General features: G+C 46.1%; 11 protein-coding genes across 11 annotated transcripts; 7 read left to right on the top strand and 4 right to left on the bottom strand.

Annotated features, from left to right (window-relative positions):
- Positions 1–200: 200 nt before the first annotated feature.
- On the top strand, positions 201–1,663 carry ASPGLDRAFT_156429 (metallophosphoesterase family protein). The gene is made up of 4 exons (XM_022542374.1): positions 201–336; positions 398–861; positions 940–1,229; positions 1,292–1,663. Exons 1-4 carry the CDS (start codon positions 249–251, stop codon positions 1,638–1,640), a joined length of 1,191 nt encoding a protein of 396 aa, XP_022397376.1. The 5' UTR covers positions 201–248; the 3' UTR covers positions 1,641–1,663.
- Positions 1,664–1,813: 150 nt separating this feature from the next.
- Positions 1,814–3,234, bottom strand: ASPGLDRAFT_28714 (uncharacterized protein; the record flags this gene model as incomplete). The annotated part of the gene is made up of 7 exons (XM_022543781.1): positions 1,814–1,911; positions 2,006–2,048; positions 2,108–2,166; positions 2,226–2,721; positions 2,825–2,849; positions 2,899–3,122; positions 3,181–3,234. The coding sequence occupies 7 exons, from the start codon at positions 3,232–3,234 to the stop codon at positions 1,814–1,816; spliced, it is 999 nt and encodes a 332-aa protein (XP_022397375.1).
- A 309-nt stretch (positions 3,235–3,543) lies between these two features.
- ASPGLDRAFT_1501427 (uncharacterized protein) lies at positions 3,544–4,382 on the top strand (the record flags this gene model as incomplete). The annotated part of the gene is made up of 2 exons (XM_022542112.1): positions 3,544–3,651; positions 3,708–4,382. 2 exons carry the CDS (start codon positions 3,544–3,546, stop codon positions 4,119–4,121), a joined length of 522 nt encoding a protein of 173 aa, XP_022397374.1. The 3' UTR covers positions 4,122–4,382.
- Positions 3,862–5,236, bottom strand: ASPGLDRAFT_820625 (uncharacterized protein). Its single transcript, XM_022550148.1, has 2 exons — positions 4,130–5,236; positions 3,862–4,058 (listed from the first exon to the last, which is right to left on the bottom strand). Exon 1 carries the CDS (start codon positions 5,102–5,104, stop codon positions 4,235–4,237), a length of 870 nt encoding a protein of 289 aa, XP_022397373.1. The 5' UTR covers positions 5,105–5,236; the 3' UTR covers positions 3,862–4,058; positions 4,130–4,234.
- A 194-nt stretch (positions 5,237–5,430) lies between these two features.
- Positions 5,431–6,854, bottom strand: ASPGLDRAFT_38685 (uncharacterized protein; the record flags this gene model as incomplete). The annotated part of the gene is made up of 5 exons (XM_022544979.1): positions 5,431–5,748; positions 5,807–6,149; positions 6,201–6,394; positions 6,447–6,682; positions 6,737–6,854. The coding sequence occupies 5 exons, from the start codon at positions 6,852–6,854 to the stop codon at positions 5,431–5,433; spliced, it is 1,209 nt and encodes a 402-aa protein (XP_022397372.1).
- Positions 6,855–8,084: 1,230 nt separating this feature from the next.
- Positions 8,085–9,753, top strand: ASPGLDRAFT_134026 (uncharacterized protein; the record flags this gene model as incomplete). Its single annotated transcript, XM_022541262.1, has 6 exons — positions 8,085–8,322; positions 8,383–8,411; positions 8,467–8,595; positions 8,649–9,065; positions 9,126–9,310; positions 9,363–9,753. 6 exons carry the CDS (start codon positions 8,085–8,087, stop codon positions 9,751–9,753), a joined length of 1,389 nt encoding a protein of 462 aa, XP_022397371.1.
- A 1,091-nt stretch (positions 9,754–10,844) lies between these two features.
- On the top strand, positions 10,845–11,186 carry ASPGLDRAFT_134094 (uncharacterized protein; the record flags this gene model as incomplete). Its single annotated transcript, XM_022541265.1, has 1 exon — positions 10,845–11,186. A coding segment is annotated over one exon (342 nt), but the record flags the coding sequence as incomplete, so codon positions are not given.
- Positions 11,187–12,056: 870 nt separating this feature from the next.
- ASPGLDRAFT_178274 (NAD(P)/FAD-dependent oxidoreductase) lies at positions 12,057–14,590 on the bottom strand. The gene is made up of 13 exons (XM_022542921.1): positions 14,162–14,590; positions 13,875–14,106; positions 13,679–13,816; positions 13,453–13,627; positions 13,236–13,401; positions 13,116–13,185; positions 13,025–13,062; positions 12,815–12,950; positions 12,730–12,762; positions 12,615–12,673; positions 12,527–12,563; positions 12,324–12,468; positions 12,057–12,273 (listed from the first exon to the last, which is right to left on the bottom strand). Exons 1-13 carry the CDS (start codon positions 14,371–14,373, stop codon positions 12,179–12,181), a joined length of 1,536 nt encoding a protein of 511 aa, XP_022397369.1. The 5' UTR covers positions 14,374–14,590; the 3' UTR covers positions 12,057–12,178.
- Positions 14,591–14,975: 385 nt separating this feature from the next.
- On the top strand, positions 14,976–17,048 carry ASPGLDRAFT_178270 (uncharacterized protein). The gene is made up of 4 exons (XM_022542920.1): positions 14,976–15,233; positions 15,290–16,393; positions 16,453–16,798; positions 16,853–17,048. Exons 1-4 carry the CDS (start codon positions 15,095–15,097, stop codon positions 16,938–16,940), a joined length of 1,677 nt encoding a protein of 558 aa, XP_022397368.1. The 5' UTR covers positions 14,976–15,094; the 3' UTR covers positions 16,941–17,048.
- Positions 17,049–18,181: 1,133 nt separating this feature from the next.
- Positions 18,182–21,651, top strand: ASPGLDRAFT_51083 (uncharacterized protein). The gene is made up of 16 exons (XM_022547453.1): positions 18,182–18,497; positions 18,555–18,612; positions 18,669–18,700; positions 18,752–18,797; positions 18,848–19,091; positions 19,158–19,488; positions 19,542–19,612; positions 19,662–19,786; positions 19,840–19,983; positions 20,045–20,105; positions 20,156–20,263; positions 20,311–20,363; positions 20,412–20,667; positions 20,716–21,047; positions 21,101–21,182; positions 21,242–21,651. Exons 1-16 carry the CDS (start codon positions 18,383–18,385, stop codon positions 21,407–21,409), a joined length of 2,226 nt encoding a protein of 741 aa, XP_022397367.1. The 5' UTR covers positions 18,182–18,382; the 3' UTR covers positions 21,410–21,651.
- A 494-nt stretch (positions 21,652–22,145) lies between these two features.
- Positions 22,146–22,804, top strand: ASPGLDRAFT_38681 (uncharacterized protein; the record flags this gene model as incomplete). Its single annotated transcript, XM_022544978.1, has 2 exons — positions 22,146–22,518; positions 22,680–22,804. 2 exons carry the CDS (start codon positions 22,146–22,148, stop codon positions 22,802–22,804), a joined length of 498 nt encoding a protein of 165 aa, XP_022397366.1.
- Between the last annotated feature and the right edge of the window lie 1,393 nt (positions 22,805–24,197).

The raw sequence follows: 24,197 nt of genomic DNA, 5'->3' as shown, positions 1-24,197 counted from the left end.
ATAAACTGTCTTTACTATTCACCAATAGTGGTGGACCGGATGGCTTGGAACCATGGAATCACTATCAAATAAGGTTATTTAAACAGCAATACAACATCTAGGAATGTATGGATCCGGACTGTCATGATGCAATCATTAATTCATGGATTTAACAGCAATTCTTTTCGATCTCTCATTCAAACAAAAATAGGAAAAACTGTCAAAAGTTTGCTAATTGCAGGATGAGCTCTTGCTGTCTATGAAGCACCATGACTCATAATAGTAGTCAAGCACTACGATTCGCGGCTGATGGTACATTCAAAATCTCAATATTTTCGGATCTACATTATGGTGAATGTGAGCATACACAGACCACGACATACACGATCATAAGGCCTTCTAACAATGGACTCTATAGCTCAAGCTTCGATCGGCCCAGAGAATGATGCTCGGACAGGCAATGTCATGAACACAATTCTCTCTATCGAGAAACCACAGCTTGCTGTTTTGAATGGAGATTTAGTAACCGGTGACGCGACCAGCCGGTCTAATTCCAGCGCATATGTCGATCGTGCTTTGGCCCCGCTTGTCAAGAATAATGTCTCATGGGCTTCCACATATGGGAACCACGATAGTGCTACAAACTTATGCCCAGATGATGTCTTTAGGAGGGAAAGAGTCCATCAGAAATGTTTTACGCAGAGGATGGTCTCTGATCCTGCAGCGGGGTTCACAAACTACTTCCTCCCTGTCTTCCCTCGCAACTCGTCAGCAGCAGAAGTGCCGGAGGTAATTTTGTGGTTTTTCGATACTAGGGGTGGAAGCGTGTGTTCCGAAAGTGAGGATGAATCTGGCCGTATGCCAGATTGGGTTCATCAGTCAGTAAGTCCTCTGTGCTACCTATGCAATTTGTGTAATCGGCTGCTTCCGGGTTTTGACCATGGCTTACTGATCTTGAAGGTGACCGAGTGGTTTATCAAAACTCACTCGCAGTTGATGGCGGAATACGGGAGGGCGGTACCATCACTTGCCTTTTTCCACATTCCCACATATGCGCTACGAGCTTTCCAGGAAACTGGTATAGACAATTACACTGAGCCAGGGGTCAATGACGAGATACCGGTTAAACAGCAAGGGTATTTTTGGGATGATGATGATTATATGGGGCAAGATGTTCCCTTCATGGATGCCTTACTGCGTACGGAAGGAATACTTGCTTCATTCAGCGGTCATGACCACGGGAATGATTGGTAAAAAAGAAACTCTCCTATTTAGCCTGTTTTGCTATAACCGTTAACCATTTTCATTTTAGGTGTTTCAATTGGAATGAGAGACTGCCTAATATGGATCTAAAAGGGAACGGACTCAAGATGTGTTACGGCCGACGAACAGGGTATGGAGGGTATGGAGATTGGGCTCGCGGTGGGCGCCAGTTAATATTACGGGAAAATGTCAGTGAAACACCCATCGAGACTTGGATACGATTAGAGGATGAAACAGCTCGTGCACGGGTGACTCTCAACTCGACCTATGGGCAAGATCAATATGTACAGGAGCGATATGCGCAGGAAAGCCAAGGAAGGAAGAGCTCTTCATCAATGAAATGCTTGATATATGTCTATCTATCTATTTACTTGCTAATTAGCTTGACACAGACATAAATAGTATTATTGACTAAGGGAGCAGAATACATTTACAATTGATGTTTTCTGTGTTGATTGTACACTATCGAGCATCGCAAGCTCTGTAGAGCTGCTTTTGGGATAATTGAGATTGTTCTGTAAAACAAGTACTGTGATAATCGCGTTTCCATACTATCAACCTAGTTTACCAATCACTGGTAATAGCCGACTTGAATCAGAAGATCCCCATAATCATTGAAGACCGGGTCCTTGTAGCGGAATGTTCCTAGACCAGGAACCACAAATCGGGCTGCATTGTTAAGATTGTTATGCAGTTTTTTTTCACAATATCCTGCAAGGGCGAGTTTTCCAATGTGTCTTTGAATTGATCCTGAAGTACTCACTGTTGCGCCTCGACCTCTCCTCTTTTGACATAAATTTGATCCCCTACAAAATAAAGTCGATTCTGAACGTGCCATTATTCAAATCAAGTACAATCTGGATACCTCCAGTTTCAACCGCTTTGATAGTGATTGTTGTCTCCCATTCAAGCCACACATGAACCCTATAAGAACGGTCAGCACATAGATCAACTATTGGGGGTCAGTAATACTTAGAACTCACTGTCAACTTTAAGTCTACCATACATGTATCCCGCCTTGTTTCCATGACGGTAATACTGCTCTGATGTCTTCTGTGGAAGTCCCCAAGTCCATGCCATGGTTCCCGTGGGTTCCCAGCGAAAGAAATCGGGATTGGCTGAATGGATCGAGTCTCCGATGCCAATCTCCCAACAAGGCCTCTTGAGGTCGTCCACATTAGCATTCTTAATCCATACGTAGGTGGCATGATTGAAGGTGTGGAGAAGTTCGGGCACTGTCGTCCGTAGAAGATAGTTATCCCAAAAGATGCCTCGTTCGATGCATATCGTACCATCCATTCCTTTGGAGACAAAGTTCCCCGAGTAGGGCAGAATGGCCCCCGGGGGGAAAGGTTTATTATCAGTCATTTGCAGATACAAAAACATGCTATTGTCGCCTTCCAGAGTGCGCTCATCGGGCTCGGTTTTTCCCGGGGCAATGTACTCGTAGGTTTGAAATTTTAACGAGGTGGCAGGTCGCTAATGGACCCAGGATCTGTGGTATGCAGCCCATATCCAATAGTGCCGTATCGTCGATCTGTCATGGGCCCTTCGTCAATGTACCACTTGGCCAGGAGACTACCCAGTCTTTCACATCAAAATCCTGGCTACTAAGAACATCAGTACGCACTCATGAGGAAGAGGTATCTAACTGACAGCTGGTCATAGTCGTAATGAATAGTTCCCGAGCCAAAGCGAGCAAAATACTCTAAATCGATACGACTTCCACCCGTGACTTTCAATGAGATCAGGGGCAGATCGATTAGGGCTTCGGTTGTATCGTGGTGTTTGTCTTTACAAACAACATGGGCGACTTCAGGATGATAGGTCACTAATTTGATTATGGCAGCATTGATGGCGCGTTGGGAGAGTGCCGTAATCTATTCAGATATTATGGTTAGATTATTCTCCAAGGTGAGATGATATTCCAGGACTCACTTCTGAAAACCCTCCCAACTGGGCTTTTAGACGCTGGCTCGACTCGTCACTCATATTGCTGTGTTGCTAGTGTTTTCTATGAATTGTGGGTGAAAATTTGTAGACTTGTGCTCGGTTGAAGAATATGTCATTCTGAAACTTCTAGTAGAACCCATGGGCATCAGGATTTTGTCACCATATGTGTTCCCCGTATTCTCTTTTTGTTACACTGTATTGCAGAATTGCATTGCATGAACAACATACAGTGCGGAACAGGAGCATCATTGCCACCCCACTTCGGACAGCTAAGGCTTTTCTGTCAGCCAGTTCTGAATAAAGAAAACACATCAACTGCCATTGAACCAGCCGTTTCTTGGACTGAAAATGAGCGATATCCCTTCCCAGCCCAGCACCCCGGCCGAGTGGCGGGAGTTTTCACAAAGTGAGATAGTAAAAACCATTACATTGAGGCAAGAACGAAGATTAAAGCAGGTGAGGAAGGATCAATCTTTCTCCAGACGGGCCAGGCAATTGCTGAGATACCATAGAACACTGTTATCGAGCTGGATGTCTATCTCGATGAATCGAAGATTGTGAACCCATCAGTCCAACTACAGTACTTGTATGCCGATGTCTTTGCTTTCATACAGTCAGAGATTACGATAGTACCTGTGGCGTACACCGATATTCAGGTTATTGCAAGGGTTCTCACAGCCGACCAGTCCGTTCACCTGAGCTTATCGCCTGATGTTTCCGGATTCCGGCTTTGGATTTTTGCCTCCATCCTGGACCAGCTAGTTTCTGTGTCCGTGGCCGGTGAAAAGCCAATTGTTCTAGAACTAGGTCCAGGAACGGAGAATATGGGGGTGAGACTGAGCGTCTTTCCGGGCGAAATTAACCTGGAGTACAAGAGTGTTACATCACCATTAGTATATGATGTTTCGGGAGATAGGTGGATCTAATAACATACGGCTTCAAAAAATTCCGATGCAGGACGAAAAAACCAGGAAAGCTTTGGAACACCTTTTGTGTGCTGTAGAGAGGTGCACCGGCGAAGAAAAAAGGGGGACAGGAATCAAAATTTCTGCTTCTCCCAGACCATCTGGGCCATCGTTCTGATATCAGTGTCACTGAACTCTATTTCTTCTTTTTCGCCGCGACCTGCGTCTCGAAGGAAGAGGTCCCTAAACGACAAAACAAGCGGGCCGCTGATCACGACAGCTTCCGTCTGTCCCTTCTGGTTCGAAACTACCAGGTGTTTTCGAAGAATTGGTTCAAATTGGGCCCTGGTGCTATTTTGTAAAGTGCAAATCGGCTCCCACTTTTCTATAACAATTTCTGGTGTCTTTCGGTGCACAGAGATCGTGAGTGCCGTTCTGACGTCGCCTTGTGATGCCTTGATCCACCAGTCCGCGTCTGACTCAAGTTTCGGCTTCGATTCTGAAAATCCAGCGTCCATGACCAAGGTTGGCCACAGTTCGGATCTATCAGGAGGACGGTTTCGGGGTGCAAATTCCTGGTCCGCTCTTTTTGTCCGTGAGGGTGTTTCGATGTCCGCGGATCCGGTCCAATCCAAAGACAAGTTCGTTTCGTTCATAGCGGCTAACTTCCCAATCAACAGATTGGCAAGAGCCGTATGTGTCCGCTCATGGTCCTTAGACGTAACCATTCTGATAACAAGGAGCTGGGTGTATGGGTAGTAAAAATCGAAGAGGCGCCAACTTGGTTTATGTTTGGATATGTCAAAGTCTCGAGTGAATGCTTGATCGGTGACATTAGTAAATAAGACATATTGGCTGCATTTTCCGGTTTTGTTATTGTGAAAATTCTCTTGTTCAAGGGCAATATGAGACCAGAAATCCTGCAATCCCTCATACGGATAACGACTTGTGTTTGAAGGTAAAAATTGGAGAATATCTTCTTCCGGGTTCTTGTTTGTAGACATTTTTGCTGTATTAATTGCTGACCTCGGGGAAAAGTATGAAGTGCATTAGGAAAAGTGAATACCATCTACCAACCTAACGTCACCATAATCAGGTGACTAGCACTGGGGTTGGAGTTATGTACACAAATAAGGAACGAATAAAAATGCATAAGTCTGTTTTACAACAGAGTATCTTATTACTTGCATTAGTGTCTTAAATGATTAAAGAAATTAAATGACATGACAGCCATTTCCTATGTGAAAATAAACATAGACCAATCCCAGCTCATGGGACTGGACAACCACTCTCGACCGTATCATTTTGCATAGGACAAAACAAAACGCATTCAACCCCTGACAATAACCTGCTTCTCCTTCTTGATCTGCTTGACAACTTCGATGTCCACCTTCAGGACATTGGCCACGGTGTCAGCGGGGGTAAGGGCGAGCCACTGTGCCAACGAAATATCGGCCACGCGGTCACTCTTGTAGAGCTCGAGATAAACCACCTTCTCCGTGTCAGATGTGTTTTCGATATAGTGACCGCTGTTATCGGGGAAGACTCCAGTGTCACCAGCGGTGAAGTCGAAGGTGCGGGCTTTAGAGTCGCCAATGAAAACAGTTGCGCGGGCATTTCCTTGGTGGAAGTACAACCATTCCTCAGCCTGTAGGTAAATTTATTAGTCATTCGTTTCACTAAGAAGGTTGATAGAGCAAGCTCACATTAGGATGCCAGTGAAGCTCGCGAAGACCCTTAGGCTCAAGCTCCACGAGGGCAGCAGCAATCGTAGTCGAGATAGGGAAGTTGGTAGAGTCAATCTTCCGGAGAGTACCACCTTGTCCAGGGACAGGCTCTGAGGGATGATCGTATGTGTGGTAAACATATGAGCTGTTGCCCTTCAAAGTGCCCACCGGTTCCTCTTTGAGATCATCGCTGACAGTACCGTTGAGGATATAAGGGAACTTTGATGGAGTCTTGTCAAAGACGGAGGGGTCGACGCCGAAATTCTTTGCGAGGATGTCTCGGGGGGTGTGGGCAATCCAGTCGTCGACCATGAACGTAGTTCTTTGCAGTTAGTTAGTAGATGTTGGGATCGGTTGGGGTATATGAACATACCCGATTTTCTCAAAGTCGCCATCATCGAAGGCGAGAAGGTATTCGTTCTCATCTTCCAGACCTTGGACGTTATGAGCAACACCCTTGGGGAAGTACCAGATATCCCCCGTATTGAGCTTTTCGGTAGTGAAAGCACCATTCTCGTCAACTCCAGTCAGGAGAAGGGATCCGTTGTAAACAAAACCCCATTCAGCCTATTCCCATGTTATTATCCCCCGTATTCAATTGGCAATTCAGACAACTTACCACTCTATGCCAATGCAGCTCCCGAATAGCACCCTTCTTCAGATGCTGCTGAGCTCCAGAGATGTCATGGCTTTGAGGAAGGTCCTGAATGACCTGCTCTCTAGACCAGCCACCTGGAAAAAGTCTTGTCTGGGAATCGGAAAAACTCCATTTGACGTTGGGAACGAAGCCATTGTCGGTGCTCGGGGTACGGAGGTGGTCAGGGTTCTGAAGATCCAGGGCTCTATTGGTTCCGCCTAATAAGGGCGCAATTAGCAAATATTAATTCCAACATGATGAGAATACTCTACCTAGAATAGGAGCTCCTTTGCCCTGTCCGTTGATTGGCTGGTCATTCTTGGAGGCAGCAGGAGATGCAAGGACAGACGAGAGAAAGAGTCCGACCAGCGCAAAGCTTTGCGACCTCATGGTGAGAATTTGACGAAGAAGACTTGTATTCTTGAACAGAGCAGGGGTGGCTTATTTCCCTAAAGAACTTCCAACCCTCTATCTATATACTCCGGAGTATGTCTTTAATTTCCATACCTGTCTGCTGGAAAAGGATCGACCGACATTGAACAAAAAGGGTTTATCACAACATCTCCGCCTCGTGTTGCGACTTTTCTCCTTGATAATTCACCACGAGGTCGCTTCGAGGTCGCCGATTGAAAATCAGATTCAAGCGAAATGGATATGAGTATAACAACATCCTTGGCATAGTGTTGAAATCTACCCAATCGGGTAACTCCATTGTCGATGCAGGTGCTTGTTGGAGAGGAAATGTTGACATCGGGCGGAAAACTCGCATCATCCGCTCTCAATTGACATGTTTGTTCTTGGCACGACCCTGATCTACATTGGTAAATCCCGAACACGATACTTGGCATGAGTCCGAGTGCACGGGGAACTGAATTAAGCTTTGATTAGGGCCTCGAGTGCGAGCCCTGGGTATAGGGTAATTTGTGCCTGGCGGTCTTGGCAAATTTAGAGTAAATTCCTTGGGAATATTGTGACCAACTATTACTGCCATGTCGGATAGCCGTAAATCATTGATGATATCAGACAGCTACCATTGCCTGGGCCAATGAGATGAATCTATTCCGACAGCACCGGGGACCAGGTACCGCGGACCGAGCGGATGAAGAGCAAACCCCGTGTGCAGTTGTTACCCGGGATGCATTAGCACCATCGTTTGGGTTCGTCCTAGGGCTCTGAAGGACCTCGAATCCCGGCGAGATTCTTTATCATCAATCACGCAAATAATCGGATTCGACCGGTCAAGGCATTTGTTGATTTTAGTCGGACTTGGCTCTGTACCTAGCGTAGAAATTTGGACTATCCTCATTCTTCTGTATTCCTGATACGGAAAGAGCTTTCTCTCTCCCTCTCTCTCCCTACCTCTCTCATGTTCCTGTCATTGGTGTCGCAATCCATCCGGCCAAAGTCGTCTTGTGATATTGAAGTTTCTCTTGCAGTATGGATGATATGTGACTTTCTTGCGTGCTTGACGGGGATGGTCCCCGAGTGCTAGAGAGAAAGGGGGAAAAGAAGACCTTCTCGGGAAACAGCCAGCTGGAGAATCGAACGACTATATAAGCCGAGGAAAACCCGCTCAAATCTGCTCAGCATCAAGCCTGTCGTCATCAAGCAAAGACCAAGATGAAGTCCGCTCTCGTGCCTCTCGCGTCTCTGGCTATCCTGGGGGAATGTCTCTCCCTTCCCCCTCTTATTCCCAGAATTCCGGGTGTCACTGAGGTCCTGACCAAGAATGCACCTCCTTTGCCAATCTTGCAAGTTCCGACTCCTCCGCTTGAGAGTCCTCCGTTTACGCCGAGTGACATCAAGCCCAAGAAGATCGGTTACTTCTGGACTGGTTCGGGTGATAAGGAGCATAAGGGTGTGTTTACTTTACTCAGATCCCATATCTCTTACGCGCAAAGCTGACAGTATTGCATAGACTTCCTTGCGACATACAGTCTTGACGATGTAAGTATTCAGCCATATTCATATTGAAGTCGAACAACAATCTAACAGATAATAGGACACCTTCGGCACGCTCCTCTGGGTGACTGATGTCCCATCCAGTGGCAACGATCCCCACCATCTTGGTTCTTCTCTTGATGGCAAGACACTGGTTGGCGGTGGACTGCTGTCCCTGCTTAAGACCCAGGTAAATATACACTTCTATACTTCTTTCAAAGCACTCTCTCTTATTGCAACTAGGATACTGCCTTCTACTTCGACACGTCCAACCCCTACCGCCCCAAGTTCAAGAAGAGCAACCGTGCCCTTCTCGCTTCCATCGCAGACGAGATCCGTGCGAAGCCTGACGGAGGGTTCTACATAACCTACATGGGCTCTGCACTGGGTACCGCCCCCGGCCGTCTGATCGAGACCGATGAGAACTTTGACATTATCCATGAGTGGCCCGAGGACGTGGAGAGCACCCTTAACATTCTTGGCGACCAACACTCTCCTCACGGACTGAGCATTGACTGGGACAAGAAGCTCATTCTTACCTCGGACTTTGTGGAGCCGATCAGTATCTTGAAGCCCAGTCCTGGGGTTCGGCATGCTGACACGCTTCGTCTGTGGGATCTTGACACAAAGAAGATTCTTAACACTATTACCATTCCTGATGTAAGTTTATTCACTAATTCACTCGTCTTGTTTCTGAATCCATGCTAATATAAAATTTAGGGAGGCGGTATCCAAGATGTCAAATTCATTCCTGGAAACCCTGACTCCGCTGCTCTCGCTACTGCTGTCCACCTTGGACAGGTGTGGATCATCTATCCCCTCCGCAAGGACGCCAATGGAAACCAGGGTACAGCAGAGCTGCTCTACGACCTTGGTCCCAAGGCTCGCGACACCGTCGCTATTTAGTAAGCCCCCTTTGTACCATCTCACAGAACCTCGACTTACCAAATCCTACAGCACCGACATCACCCAAGACGGCCGCTTCATCTATCTCACTCTGACCACCGGAAACCACATCGCCGCTCTCGACATCAGTGACCTAAGCAACGTCAAGCGTCTCGATGACCCCGATGAGGACCAGCCCACAGTTGGCCCGCACTACATCAAAGTCACGCCGGACCAGAAGCACCTCGTCGTCACGGACTACTTTGTGCAGACCGGAGATATTGGCATAATCAATACGCCTGCTGATTTCAATGCGCTGTACATTGATATCAACGATGATGGAAGCTTGAGCTTCAACCGGACTATTGACTTCAGCAAGGAGTTCCCGGATCGTGGTGGTGCTAAGCCTCACTCTACTGTTATTTTTGATTTTACTGATCCAGAGAACCCTCTCTATTACTAGAGACTGGTTGTTGTATGTGCTGATTGGGGATGTGAGGGAATGTGGACGTTTAACTTAATTCGACGTTGGCGTGTGTCTTTTTAAGGCCTTCGTCCAACTGCTATGTGACATGTCTTGTTATAACTAAGGTCTGCCTCGGCATAGTAGCATAATAAATAAATTACTCTTCAAACATCAGGATAGGACCGCAGTAAAAAGAAGGGCTTGTTACTATCGGAATACTCAATTGAACTTTGTAGATACATACCCCGAGGACCGAGAGATCGTACATTCCCCTCACACCCCAAAACATAGAGAAAAAAAGCCGCTCAATTTACTCCGAAGAAAAAGAAAAGGCTCACTTCGCTCGCGGCAAAAACAAAAACATACAACAGCCGGGATTCGCTGGTGGTCACCCACCCAACTACTAACCGGCCGGCGTGTGGCTTAAGTACGGCTGAGCGGACGGGAAGCCCTGTTCTCCACACCCTATGGTCGTATGTGATTACTATGTAAGAAGAATGTAATATAATATATGATATAATAGATAAAAGTAATTGTGAACAGCTTACTGCTGAAAAGAGGTATCATATCAGATCGTTTAACCTTCAGACCATATAGGAGATCTCTGCTAAGGTTACACTTAGCTTTTCGGATAGTCCAGAACAGCATAGTTAATGCTGTAGATAATTTGGATGTTTAAATGCACGGCGTATCGTGCTGACCATGTCTTTAGAGGTATGTGTGTACTTTAAATTAAATCAATTATATTCGTCCTAGATACCACAGAAGCCGTGTTCGGTAAATTCATCTAAAAGGAACTGGAGCAATTAATTCTTCTCCTCTTGTACACGGATGGCACGCATTGTATTAATTTTCATCTCCCTCATATAATATCGATACTCTGTAAAAAAAAAAAAAAAAAAAAAAAAAAAAAAAAAAAAAAAAAAAAGGTTTATTTTAACAGCAGCCACACTAACGAGATATATCAGCTGGTAAAAGACGAATTTCAGGATTGTAAAGTATTTTAACGGCGTCCTACTTTTGGGCGAAGCAGACATCTTCATGGAGTGTCGTTCCTCTCACTACGGCACGCACAATTACCTCGTCTGAACCGGGCGCTCGATTTCGACGAGGCAATCCTGAGCCGAATTCACCTAAAAGTCAAGTATGAAAATCTGACAAAGGACTACTGCCGGGAGATCTGGGAGCATTTTCTTTCTGTGGTCCGTACGCCTCAGGGGCCATCATCCCTTGCCAAAGATTTTGATCTCCAGTGCCTAAAGTCCATGGCCCTTAACGGCCAAGAGTTTTGTCATTTAATGTCGTCCAGGCATACTAGTTCTGACCAAACCATAGAACAGATCGCCCATGCACTAGCCACAATTGAGGAAATGCAAATGAACTACACACATTTGGAACTGGCTGCCAAATCAAACGAAATTCGCTCATGAAATGCACTAAGCCGGGTTATCTCGAGAGCGTGTACACGGAGTTGAAATCCGCTTCATATTGCTTATTGTCCGCTTGACTTTCACATGTTGTAGTCATCACTATTTCTTCATGCAATCTTTTCATCTTTTGATCCTGGTCCCTTCTTTGAAGCATTGTCAATGCCAGTAAAATCTTCCAGAGGATAAGAGAGGCCACAGTAATTAAATCAACATATGGGTGAGCTTAGTTTTGTGGTTCATTCTTGATTGTGTTCATTTCTGAACCTGCTCATTGTTGACTCCATTCATTCCTGATCCTGTATAAAGGGTTTCGGCGTGGATCTCAGTCAGATAATAAGACTGCCAGTAACTTAGTTCCATAACAGACCCCATCATGAGTCATTTGCCCAACTGGTAAATCTTTTGGTACTTCTCTAGAATACACCCTGGCCAGAAATACATGTCAGAGTACTACATAATTTATGATTTATTTGCAGTCCTAAAACGGTCCGTTATTTTACAAGACACATGATTTAACACTGGCTCGGAATAGCCACGCGATTTGGAATGAGCACAAGGTTTTGCTCAATGATCATTCTTACCAACTTACGACTAGACGAAGCCCAAGTACAAATATACAAGTGGGGTATGATGGTCTCGTGTAGTAGGAATCTATTGGTAGACTATCTGACGGAATACTAATATAAAGAAAGGAAGCAGGCAGGGCCTGCCTGTGCTGGGCTATCTAGTGTGTGTTGAGGGGTTCGAGCCCAAAGCCAAACAAGCCAAAGCAATCAAACATGCTATACAACTAGCGAGCGTCCACTCTCCGTGGCACGGAGAATAAATATGCCTCCCAGGAAGGTCTATAAAATAAACATACTGCAAACTACCTGAACAAACTAATTTTGGGCTATTCTGTTGGGTGTAAGCTGATAGGAGAAGATCAAATGGAATCAAATGTGCTAACTGTTGAAGCTTTTATTCTGATGCTAGCTCGTTATGTTTGCGAGTTACAGGTGCGATTTGGTCTTTGGCCCCAAAGTAAGCTGCTGCAGATGGTCTGAAAGCGTGGAGGAATTTTTGATTGGGAATTGGAAGTCTTGGGCTGTACCTTATCGTTAACGCAATCTCCAAAGAAAGACTTTGAATACTTACGCTTCGCCATTCTCAGTTTTGACATCTCACGAGGACCGGCTTCCCCTTCCTCGAGTCCGTTGCATTGTTTGCCTTCCTCAACGGTGCGCCACTTCCAAAGAGAGGTGAATCGATCAGGGACTCTCTCTAACTGGTTTTTAACATACTGCAAGTAGATTGAGGTCAGCCTATTCTTTGTCTGCTGGGGATGATATAGGACCAACTTTTCCAAGGACTGGAAGAAATTTAAAGCCATGACCACTATAGCGCTGAGATTAGGAACGGCTCATACAGCGCATATCCAGTACTTACGAGCCACCAGAACAGATGAAAAGTGAGTCAGAGTACCCGGGTACATAGTCAACCACGAACTACCATGAGTTAGCATTGGATGATGTGTACTGGTATGCTGCCATGCGGTACTTACTTCGTTATCGATGCTGTCCGTGTACCAACACAACTTGAGTGTATGTCAGTAAGGCATTCTGCACCTAAGCATTGGGAGAACAAACCCGGCTGTCGGTGAAACCGATCTTAGTTAACTCGGGAAGCAATCCACCGATAACTTGCTTCATGAGTTCGAGGCCGTACAGAGGTACAGTATTGATCGGCTCTGGGCTATATTTTGTTTGAGGGGTTGAGATGCGCCTAAAAATACTCAGAATGATGGTTAGCAGGCGTTCTGTACAAAGCTCGACTTGGTACCTGGTCAAGCAACGTACAAATTGTCTTGCGTGGGATGATCTTGGAAATTGGTAAACTTTTGCAGACAAAGTTAGCAAAATTTCAAAAAAGAATGAACTTCAGGGATACCTTTCGAGCGCGGAATCCAAATTTCAGTCTACCTTCCTTAGTAATAGGAAAGCCACCACCTTCGTATGACCTAATATGCCGGTTAACTGGAGGCCAACTTCGATAAGAAACAATTCTTACCCGTCCCCGTCGCCCTGTATAAACCGCCAGACGGGAAAGTTATCCGGGTGAAACCTTTCTCTGAGATCTTTCCTATCACTTGGGATGTCGATAAACATAATTGTTCCCATTGTGGCTTCGACGGAACGATGGGATTCTGGAACAACGGATGATGACCAAGCACCACCTGAGTTTCACTATTAGAATGATGTTCCTCGGCCATGAGGGCTGCACTCACAGGCGACAATTACAATATCAGCCGAGTGACTCAAACCATCGCATGTTCGGATGCCTGTCACCCGCTTGCCAGAACCGTATCCCTCGATTATCAAATGCTGAAGTTCACCCTGAGGCCGTCCCAAAATGAATTTGACTCCGGCTTGTTCGCACAGATGCCGGGCATATACACAGGCCTAACTCAGACGAGTCAGCGTATGTCAACAAGATAATTCTCTTAACTTCACCTTGTCCGCTAGAGTGATTCCGGAGCCCGCGTCGAGAAATCCGTTAGTGGCACCATCTCTGAATTTGTCAAAAAGATGGTATTTTCTGGCCCACTCTGGGCCCAATGTCTTGACACGTTCCTCATCACTACCATTATCCTATAACCAATGTTAAAACAAACATGGATAGTTTTCGGGCGATCTTGCCTACGCGTACCTTGATGAACTGCAGATTGCGAAAGCTAGGTGCTGACTCCTCCATTGCGCGCAAGTTTTCCACATAGCGACCTACCAAGTCTGGACCATCGGCCAGGTGGTAGACACCACAGAGAGTGAGTAACTCATCTTCAGGAGTCAGCGGGCGTGGGAGGTCTGACGGAAGGCTCTCTTTAATGGACCGATTCCACTCAAGCCAGATGTCTCTGGCTTCCAGAGCAAGGTCTTGTGAACTAAAAGCGCGGTTAACGCGTATCCTAGGACGCATTTCTTGAATAATGTACATACTGTTCCTGTGACCCGTATGTTGCTCGAAAGATCTTGTTGATGTCGGCGGACGCACCGTCACATCCGTCTGCGGGATTGTAGTAGTTCTTGTCGAAGCTGCAACGGTCGAATATAGTGACATTTCTGTAGCCATCCCGGGCGAGCCAGAGAGCGGTGCTCAACCCAAACACACCACCACCGACGATGATCACACGAGATTCAGAGGTGCTCATTTTGCTGTTTTGAGGGGGCGAGACTGAGATACAAGCGGAGATGACGTAAAGATCGGAAACCCGTGGCTCGAACGGCTATGAGAGATAGAAGTGAACTTACAACAGTCCCTTCGACTGGCGTCTTTTAAATTTCACGAGACGCAACGGAATTGCCGAAATCAAATGCTGTATTTAGACTAAGAGGGGCGCGGCACTTCCGTGGCAACTTCCAGAGCGCTTCGTACAGGGCAAACAATCTAAAGATATCGACTGCTACTTGTTTCGCGTACGTGTATGATATGTAGAATGCTCAAGATTACAAATTTATCATTATACCTGGATGTTCTGGGCCTTTTGGAATGCCCCTCGATAGGTAAACTGGACAGCAGAAGACGGCGGCATTTCCGTTACTCTCCTGATAAGACCGACCCGAATCCATTCATCTACTCTGTATTTCAACCCCCCTCGGCTTTATGATAAGCTAGTTCCACCCAATAGAGCCAGATGGCTTGCTATCTACGGAATACCATAAAGTGACCCGAAATTTCGGATTTGCCGAAATGTTGGTTCATTATCACTTTGACATCCCCGCATCCGCGTTCTCGCAAGCGGATATAAAAAAGCATTCGGGTTGCTTTCACCTGAGTTGTGACAGATATACCTGGCCTTATGAAGGGTCCATTTCCTCCCGTAAACAAAACAAAAGCACCTAAAGCCAATGCTTATGTATTGAGTGTCGAGAATGGGTCTCAAGGGCATTTTCAGGAGGAGTATGCTGGCGGAGTATAGCAGAAAGATCAAATCTGCACCGCGCCAGCTTATCCTCAGTCGCAGTCTGCTTTTCTCGTGCATGATGTACGCGACAGCCGCCATCCCTTTGAGTAAGTCAATTTCAGCTTCGACTGCGTATTATAATCTCATTGACGATGGCCCACAGCATGGGATCAGGGATCGGCGTCGACGTTACCTGCTCTATTATGCTTCCAGGAACAGTTCGGTATCAGCTCTGAATCTGGTGCCAGCTCGACCAGAAATTTCGTCTCTCTCGTGTACATTGGCGACGCAGTCGGGGCCGCCCTATCATTCTTCATAAATGATCGTATCGGACGTCTTTGGTCCTTCCGTCTCTATACCACCGTTTGGATCATTGGGCAACTCGTTGCTACTTTTAGTCCTGGATCACCGGCACTGTACGCGTCTCGAATCATCTCTGGCTTAGGAATTGGCGCCTTGAGTGTCACAGGCCCCATTTCCATAGTCGAATTAGCCCCGGCCGAGATACGTGGGCTACTTGCAGCATGGTACTCTGTTTGCATGGGCATAGCCCTGATGGTCGCTACCTTTTGCGTGTATGGTGTAGAACTGCACATTGCAACAAGTCGATTACAATATCAGGTTGTATGGTTCGCTCCTTGTGTGTTCATGTTTCTATGGATTGTCGCAAGTTTCTTCCTCTGTGAATCACCTCGGTGGCTATTTCTATCTCACCAAGATCAGGGGGCTGTTAAAACTCTTATCAGGCTTCGATGTTTGCCATTCGACCATCCTCGGGTACAACAAGAACTCCGAAGTATAAAAGAGTCCCTCCAGTCAGAAACCGAGGCTTGTGAAGTTGATGACCATTCTCCATCTAAAATCATCAGCATTGCAAGAGAGACATTTACAGTGCTATCAAACTTACGCCGTTTACAGCAAGCCCTCATCTTGTACGCACTTCCACAACTGTCAGGTGGAAACTCTGTTACGAATTACTTCATTCCCATCCTGGAGATCGTTGGCCTGGCCGGAAACTCCACTCGAAACCTATTTCTCAATGGCATGTACACGCTCTCAAAATTTTTCTTCAGTTTATTCGCGTCTTTTTTCTTCATCGATGCTTTGGGACGCCGGAACTCGCTTTTCGTTGGCGTAGCTCTTCAAATGATTTCCGACATATATCTTGCGGTATACATCAAGGTCCAACAGGATGGTCCCGTCTCTTATGGTGCAAGTGAGGCAGCTCTTGCATCAATATTCATCCACTCCTTTGGATATACCATTGGTGAGTCCCCAGGAGAACCGGAGTCTATGGATAATATCACGATTAACATCTGTGCACAGGTCTTCTCACTCTCCCATACGTCTTTGGTGGGGAGTTGTGGCCCAACCGAATCCGATCATTTGGCGCCGCACTGTCACAGACTTTTCACTGGCTATTTCATTATGCCATGACATTTGCCTTGCCGTCACTTTTATCGCGAACCAATAACTGGGGCGCATTTATTTTCTTCGCAGCTTGGTGCTCGGTTGCTCTTCTATACGTATACCTCCTGGTACCAGAGATCGCAGGGCTCTCCGTGGAAGAGATTGACCGCATTTTTAATGGGCCATGGCAAGTCTTCGGCAGGCGATCCACGCTCCGACAAAGTCACTTAGTTCTGGAGGGCCAGGATTTGAGTCAGAAGTCGTAAGGTATCTTCCATAATTTTCCATGTAAACTGTGACTAACTTGGAATGCTAGGGACGAGAGCAAAGAAGAACCATTTCCAACGACGATGTCCGCTCAGAAAGAGTCAATTGAGGGACAAAAGCACGTTGTGTCTCATTAGTTGCTACATGGAGCGCAACCACCTCTCGCATTTTGTGTCGATTGATAGCTATCAAGAATTTTGACTATTTCTAACCTTTGCGCTATTTGATATAATCTTTCGTATTACCTGAACCCTGTTAAGCCATTCTTAATTTATTGTCAACTACAATTGCACAGTACGATGTTTTAGGCGCTATTCGAAGTGAATAGAGAAGAACTCTGATTGAGAAAACTATTGAGCAATTGACAAAGAGGGCTACATATAGTCATTCTGGAGCCCATCATTACGGAAATATGAGGTGATAGATAAGGAATGAAAATGAGACGTGTATAAATAATGTGTGCGTTGGCCATGCTAATCACCTCATGCATCTGTTCGGATTGGGTAAGGTTCTATCATCCAAATCGTTCATACACGGAAGTCAACAGTTATTAATTTGGATTCCACTAGTTTTATGTTCTGATCCTAATACCAAATGAGAATGCAATGGGAGAAGTGGTAGCTTCTATGTTAGAGTAGCATACTGTTTTGCGAGGGAGCTATAATGGTAATTTCGGTGTTAAGAGATGTCAATGCCGAACCTTATTGTACATGACATATGTTAGAGATAGAATACGGCATTTCCTTTCTAGGTTCAGCGCTCGTTGAGCCTCCTGTCTTTATATCCAGCACCTAACTAGTTAGTTATCGGCATATCACGCTAAGTCATCCAGAAATCTCGGATTTCCAGATATCCGCTCCTTTTTCTTCCTTTTCTTCTTAGATATATGATCGCCTTATATAGAGATATAGCTGCATATGGCTCAATATATCTCGCTTCGTTTTGCCTCCTAGTCGAGCCCGATTAGGTGTATCACTCCACCGTTCTCTCATTACCCCACGTTTGAGCATTGATATTGCGGGGTAACGGCAATTCCGTTCAGCCACCAAGTTATTAGATTAGCCATCTATTTCCCACGTATCATTCACGCCCATCTTATATGATCAGAAGGATGTCTCAAGATGGACAGTAATTCGTGAAACTTGATTCCAAAAACCTATCGGCATAAGGGAGACTTGGTATTTGGCAAGGGTGGAGGAAACCACAGAGAGGATACCTCTAATTATATTTAAACAATTCTTGCAGTATTTAAAATATAGTGAGATGCAGGGCAACTGATTATATAATAGAAAATTTCTCTAAGTTATCCCAGGTTCTGGTTTTGTCTCCTATCTCTTTTATCTCTCCTATCTCTCCTCGGGCCAAATCGCCAACAATCGATCTTTCAATGAATCCTTATTTCAACCTCTTGTCGCTCTATTCCTGAACAACGTTTTCCTCACGGCTCTCTTTAGACGAATGATCGTATCTTTGTGATTCTTGACAGGTTGACAGCTTCTCCGATCACCTGACTTGAACGCGACGTCCTCGAGGTCTTTATTTCAACAGAATCCCATGTCGTACAATACCTCGAGACAAAATGAAGGGATCAACTTCTATTGAGCGGCCAATTTCAGCCCGGAAAGCGAGTCTGTCAAATCAAACCCAAGCTCGGCACATCAATGCTGGTATCCACCGGCGGAGCACTAATGCTTGTGGGTATCCACTACTTACCCAGACCCGGAGGACTTCAATTAACTTGCTGGTCCAAGGTCAACGTTGCAAACGGAGAAAGATCAAATGCCATTACAACAGCGAGAATAGCCACAGGTAAGCAGAGCTATATCTCTTTCAGGAGTGGGAGTGTTCCACTAAGATATGGATAGTAAATGCGTCGCTTGTTCCAGGGCTTCTTCCGGTAAAACACTGAATCCTTTTCTAGCGGAGGTATAGCTGACGTGTGCTGCAGAATGTTTGTTTGATGCTCCTCCGGATGGTGTTCTAAGGGGCCATGCGTAACTTCCCCCATGCATTTATCTAGGTCACTGTTAATTGTATTGCACAGATATGTTGCGACCCTAGAAGCACGAGTACAAACCTTAGAAACGCAGTTACGAGCAAGGACTTCTCAACAGTATATGAAAAGAACTCAATCAAGTCTTACTCCTGATACGACTTGTTCTGAACAACTGGTTCATGAAAGGGAAACACCTGCTCTAACCCACCTGGATCAACCAAGTGGGGCGGTCATGGACGGATCCTGTCAAGGTGAACAGCTCTCTGGACAAGGCAATTTGCCCCAGAACAATGTGACTTTTCCATTCCATCATACAGAGAATTTTCATCCATGAAAAGCTCCACTGACAGCCAGCCAGGATTCTAGAGAAACCGCATCCAGCCAGTGTTCAAGAGAGCGGGTGCAATTACAAGGGACACTATTTGGGCTCCCAAATGAGCCACAAACATCAATTTCTAACGTCACTATCCTTGACATGGTACATGGCCGCGCATTTGATCCGGGTTTGGAAGGAGAGGCCCTTCCTGCCCTCCCATCCAGCAACAGAGCTAGGACGTTACTGGGTACGGTTTATTTATATACCCAAGCACGTTACTGCATCATCGACTGGACCCAGCTGCGTGAATGGCACCGAGATCGGGGTGTAATCGCCTACATTTCCACTGAAGGCCCAGTCAGCTCACAAATAGGTAAATAAGAGCTTTTAACTTGTATCTACCCAACACAACTCACATTCTAGCAGGAGCCTTTTTTATCTGGATAGTCTATGCTATTGGGGCCCGCTTGGTCCCAGACCCAGAGAATTCAACAGAGGTAAGTACCTGGTGGTGTAAGAGGGAGAAGCTGTCTCTGAATGTCATAGGCATATTTTGCTCGCGCCCGCCTTTACCTCCCGGCTGTCATGGCTTTACAGGACATGGTAACAGTGCAAGCTCTCCTCTCTCTAGTACAGTACTACTTCCGAGCCCCAACAGAAACTCCAATCTGGTTCGTCACATCATATGTTATTTGATATTTCAACCTGCTCATGAGTGGGCTAGGCATCTAGTTGGGCTTGCTCTGCGGTTGTGTATCAAACTCAGATATCACCGCAAGGTTACGAGCTCTCCAGTGGCGCCAAATTTAGATCCGTACACTATCGAACTTCGAAAACGATTTTTTTGGTGTGCATATTGTTTTGATCGGTTCGGACTACAAACCCTACTCCCCCTTGCATGATGGGCATTTTTAACGTGAAATCCATAGATCTTTCTCTATCTTGTCCAAACTTCCGTTTGGAATTAGTGACTCAGACATCGATGTTGAGGTGCGTGGTCAGCCTTTCAAATCGTATGATTACTGCTAACAATATTTGAGACGCCCATTGACATCGACGACGCCTGTAAGGATCAACAGAAGATTCGAGAGCTTCAATTGAGGCAGGCAGCTGGAGGCCCTAGTCATGAAGATGGAATAATCACGACGGTAATTCTCTTGACACAATTCAAGGATCTCATTAATCTTTGAACCAGATGACCGCTGCTTTACACCATTTACAGGTATACCGTATCAGGTCGAAGATACTGTGAGACCCACCCAAGCATTGTTGTGTATAGAGTTGACAAAGATTCAGAACGAATTTCACGGGGCCGCACGCCCAAACTCCCTCATTGAGCGATGTTGAAAGACTTCTCTCTGAGCTAGATCAATGGAAACAGCAAGCACCACGGAAACAAGATTCGAGATGCTTCCCTCAACAAAACCCTGACCGGGTACAAGCAACATACTTACAGGCTGTTCTGCTCTTGATTCGCCCTATCTTGATGGGAAATGTAATTGATTCCGATTTAATACGCTTGTGTGTTGAGTTCGCGGCCGACGCATGCCAAGTAAGTGACTGGTCTTTTCTGGGAAACATTTTGCTAATTCTTTCCCAGAGTGCAAAGGTACTGAGCCTAAACCCTCAGATACCCCCAGACCGTATCACAGTGTACCATTGCTTTTATTGTGGTATTACTCTATTACAGTGTCTAGCAATAAAGCCGACGGCTTTGACACCTAGGTGCGCTCACCAGGCTATCAGTGCCTGTTTAAGTGCATTGGCCGTATACACACGGGTACTGCCTGCTGTTGCACCGTTCCTGCGGCTGTTTGAGGATCTTTCCAATCTTTTGGTCTGCGATGACCACGGATCCGAAATTCACCCTAGCCCGGAAGTACGCAATGTTTTAAATAGGATCGTTTCCAGTGATCCATCAGAGACACCAGGGTATGTGGAAGATATACCATTATTAATACGGGGTTTTAAATGTTGCTTCACAGGATTTTACATTTATTGTCCAGCCAAGAGACCCAACAAGCCACGTTCGGCTCGACACCACGGACCCTGGAAATGGAATCAATGGTATGGATATCCCTAAATCTCGCCTTCGGTGACATATCATCAATAATCCCTCTTCTTAGGCAAACCAATACGATTCTATTTTGGGTGGCCAGTCTTCTGTAGTACTTGATACCGAGTTTCCATTTGAGATGCCTTTGGATCTCTCTCCCCTTTATGCACCCGACGCAGAAATAACAGACCTATGGACTGAGCCATGGCTGAATCCATCATCTGCAGACTTTTCTTAACTGTCTACTCCAAATCCAATGTAATTATTTGTGAGTATTTTCACAGGAAATACAGAGTGTTTGAAGCCCAAAAACGGTCACAATATGTACAAGGCAGGTTGGAAAGAGCAAAAATGACAATGCTGAATTGGGGCGGGCTCGGATCATGGATAGGAGGACTATCCGGATATTGTTTATTTTATTTTATTTTGCAAACAAGCAACAAGCAGTGAAATATTATTATCTGCATGGGCGGCCAACTCCCAATTCCAATCAATTCCTAGCCACAAAATTGGTGGACGTAACATGCCAAATGAGACAGCGGACATTTTGAATCGTATAGTAAAGCCAGCTCAAACTTAAAAGCCTCGCGTCAGAGTTCTATACGGATTCGGATCCAATCAGCATAAACACTGATAACGCACCAAGCTTCGACAAAATGTCATTCCTCGCTGCAAAGTCCCGACCATAAAGTGCTGACCTCAACCGGATACTGCTTTCATGTAACAGTACTGGGACACCAGCAAGTGCGGCCAGTCGAACTCTTGGCACCAGAACGTTGCCCTGCTCCCTGCTGCTTGAATGTTTGCTTAGACGAGCAGAAGTCTCACGATTCTTTGGTCTTCCTCCATTTGTCTCCCATCACTCGACGATCAGCTCTCCTTGGAATCGAAGCCTTCCTACTACTACACTGCGATTGCCCAATCACTGAACTCATCCCTCTTATTGAGGCCGTCATTCCCCATTAATCCCAGTCATGTCCAACATCAATGCATCCTTCGACGAACAACTACCGCATGTCGATATTCTAAACCCCCCGGCTGAATTTTATCGTTCAGTGAGCGTTAGCTCCGGAACAACCTACACACAGAGACCTCCTGCCCTTTTTCTCCGCGAGTCAGCCAATGGCCTGGCACTTCTATCCCAGCAAAGGATCAGAACGGCAACCAACATCCCTGATAAGGACATACCAGAGCTGGAAGACACCCATCTGATCGTCACCAATGCCGGCATAACCAGAATAACCACACTCCAGCTACTCAACCTCGTGAACCTCGCCTTGTCGAAGCTTTTCCCGCCAGGCATGAAGGAAATTTATTGTAACAGCAATGTTACTGTTGGGAAGAAGAGTAGGTTCGATATTCTCTGGTCATTTACTCGTGGGGCCCCCGAGCGTGGGTGTCGCGGTTCTGGAACTAAAAAATACCTACGCTATTAACAAAGACGATATAGGATAAATCGCGGCATTGGATTGAGGCGGGCAAAAAGGGCCAAACCTGAGATTTGACAGAGCCAGAGGTTGAAGATGTAAACGAGTTGAGCACCAAACAAGCCATTTATACGTGTGGACCAGAGTTTCCGGATTGCTCATCAATGCTGCAAGATGTTGGCCTGAGCCATAATGGACGACCATGATTGAGAGCGCCAACACCACAAAACTGACCGGCTATCGTGGATGTTAACTTTTGTGAGAGACATTGCGCGGGATGGAAGTACTGGTTTCCTGCGCAAGCATGATTATAATACTGTCCCATCCCAATTCGTGAATCAGGTACTCACGGGCATATAATCAGGACATACGCCATATCTTACTTGATTGCCCCCGGCACTCCCAAGTCAGGTCTAGGGTGCTTCGCCGGGGCTGTTTATATTTAAACCGTAGCTTTCCCCGGCTACTCTATAGGGACCTGCCGCTAATCGGCCTTTCGGCTGACAGACGCGAGAATGAATGAATAAATAAATAAATAAAACGGGCATGTAATCGAATAAGACCGATGAGGAACGAGAGCGCCGTCACCACGGCCATACCAATGATTGCTGGCTGGCGACGGTCCTCCGCCAAAAAAAGCCGCCGTATTATTATTATTATTATTATTATTATTCATACACGCATCTGTCAGCCCTATAGGCCAAGTGACGGCAGGTCCTGCGGGGCAGCCGGGTAAGCCGCTGTAATGGTAGTCGCTATGTACATCGTTGCCTTTATACACATATCCTGATATCTCATTCTGCGTGTTGTATATCCTGTGCTGCTGGTTTTCATGCCGCTGTTCCCATGGCCATGAGGATCCATGGGCTTGTTGGATACTATCTTGTTTCCTTCCCTACTTCTGCAAGCGCGTAACCTTGGCTGCGCTATGCTGCCGGTTGCCCCAAGTCTGTTGTTGTGACTCAGTATGTGGTTGGTAGAGTTTGAAACTGGCCTAGGAGGCCTGTCTCAAGCATGAAGTGCACTGCTTTTGGTACCAGGTCTGGCTGTGTTAGGTAGGCCTGGTAATCCAGCTCCTGCCTTGATCCCTGTGTAAGATGGTGCATCCAGGGTCCTGCCTGGTTGGTACAGTGGAGGAGAACATGGCATATGTCTTGGAGGCCACATCCACAGGAGCATTCAGTTGATTCCATAGCCTTGAAGGTACCAAGGTAACTGGCCAGTGCAATCTTCCCAGTTTGCATTTGAATGAGGACTGATGTAGCAGCTCTCTGAAGGCCTTGATATAGCTGCATTGGCGCTTTTGAGGGTTCTTTCCATAAACAATGGACGGAGTTCCCATGGGGGGAAGCAGCCCACTCAGTCTTCCATGCATTTGCTGCTTCTATGCAGAGGATTCTTTGAGTGCTAGCCATGAGAGTGAGCTCTTCCATGCCATTGGGTGCTGGGGAATTAGCAGCTTCTTTTGCAAGACTCACAAGACTCAAGAGCATCAGCACACTCATTGCCATAGATGCCTTCATGACCTGGGAGCCAATGTGACGGCTCAACGACCAGACAAACATTGCCAACATGCCAAAAGATGCCATACAAGCAATA

This window comes from Aspergillus glaucus, assembly GCF_001890805.1.
Source record: "Aspergillus glaucus CBS 516.65 unplaced genomic scaffold ASPGLscaffold_22, whole genome shotgun sequence".
In the NCBI taxonomy this organism is placed as follows: domain Eukaryota; kingdom Fungi; phylum Ascomycota; class Eurotiomycetes; order Eurotiales; family Aspergillaceae; genus Aspergillus; species Aspergillus glaucus.
The sequence above is the reverse complement of the archived record's forward strand: the minus strand, read 5'-3'. Positions and strand labels throughout refer to the sequence as shown.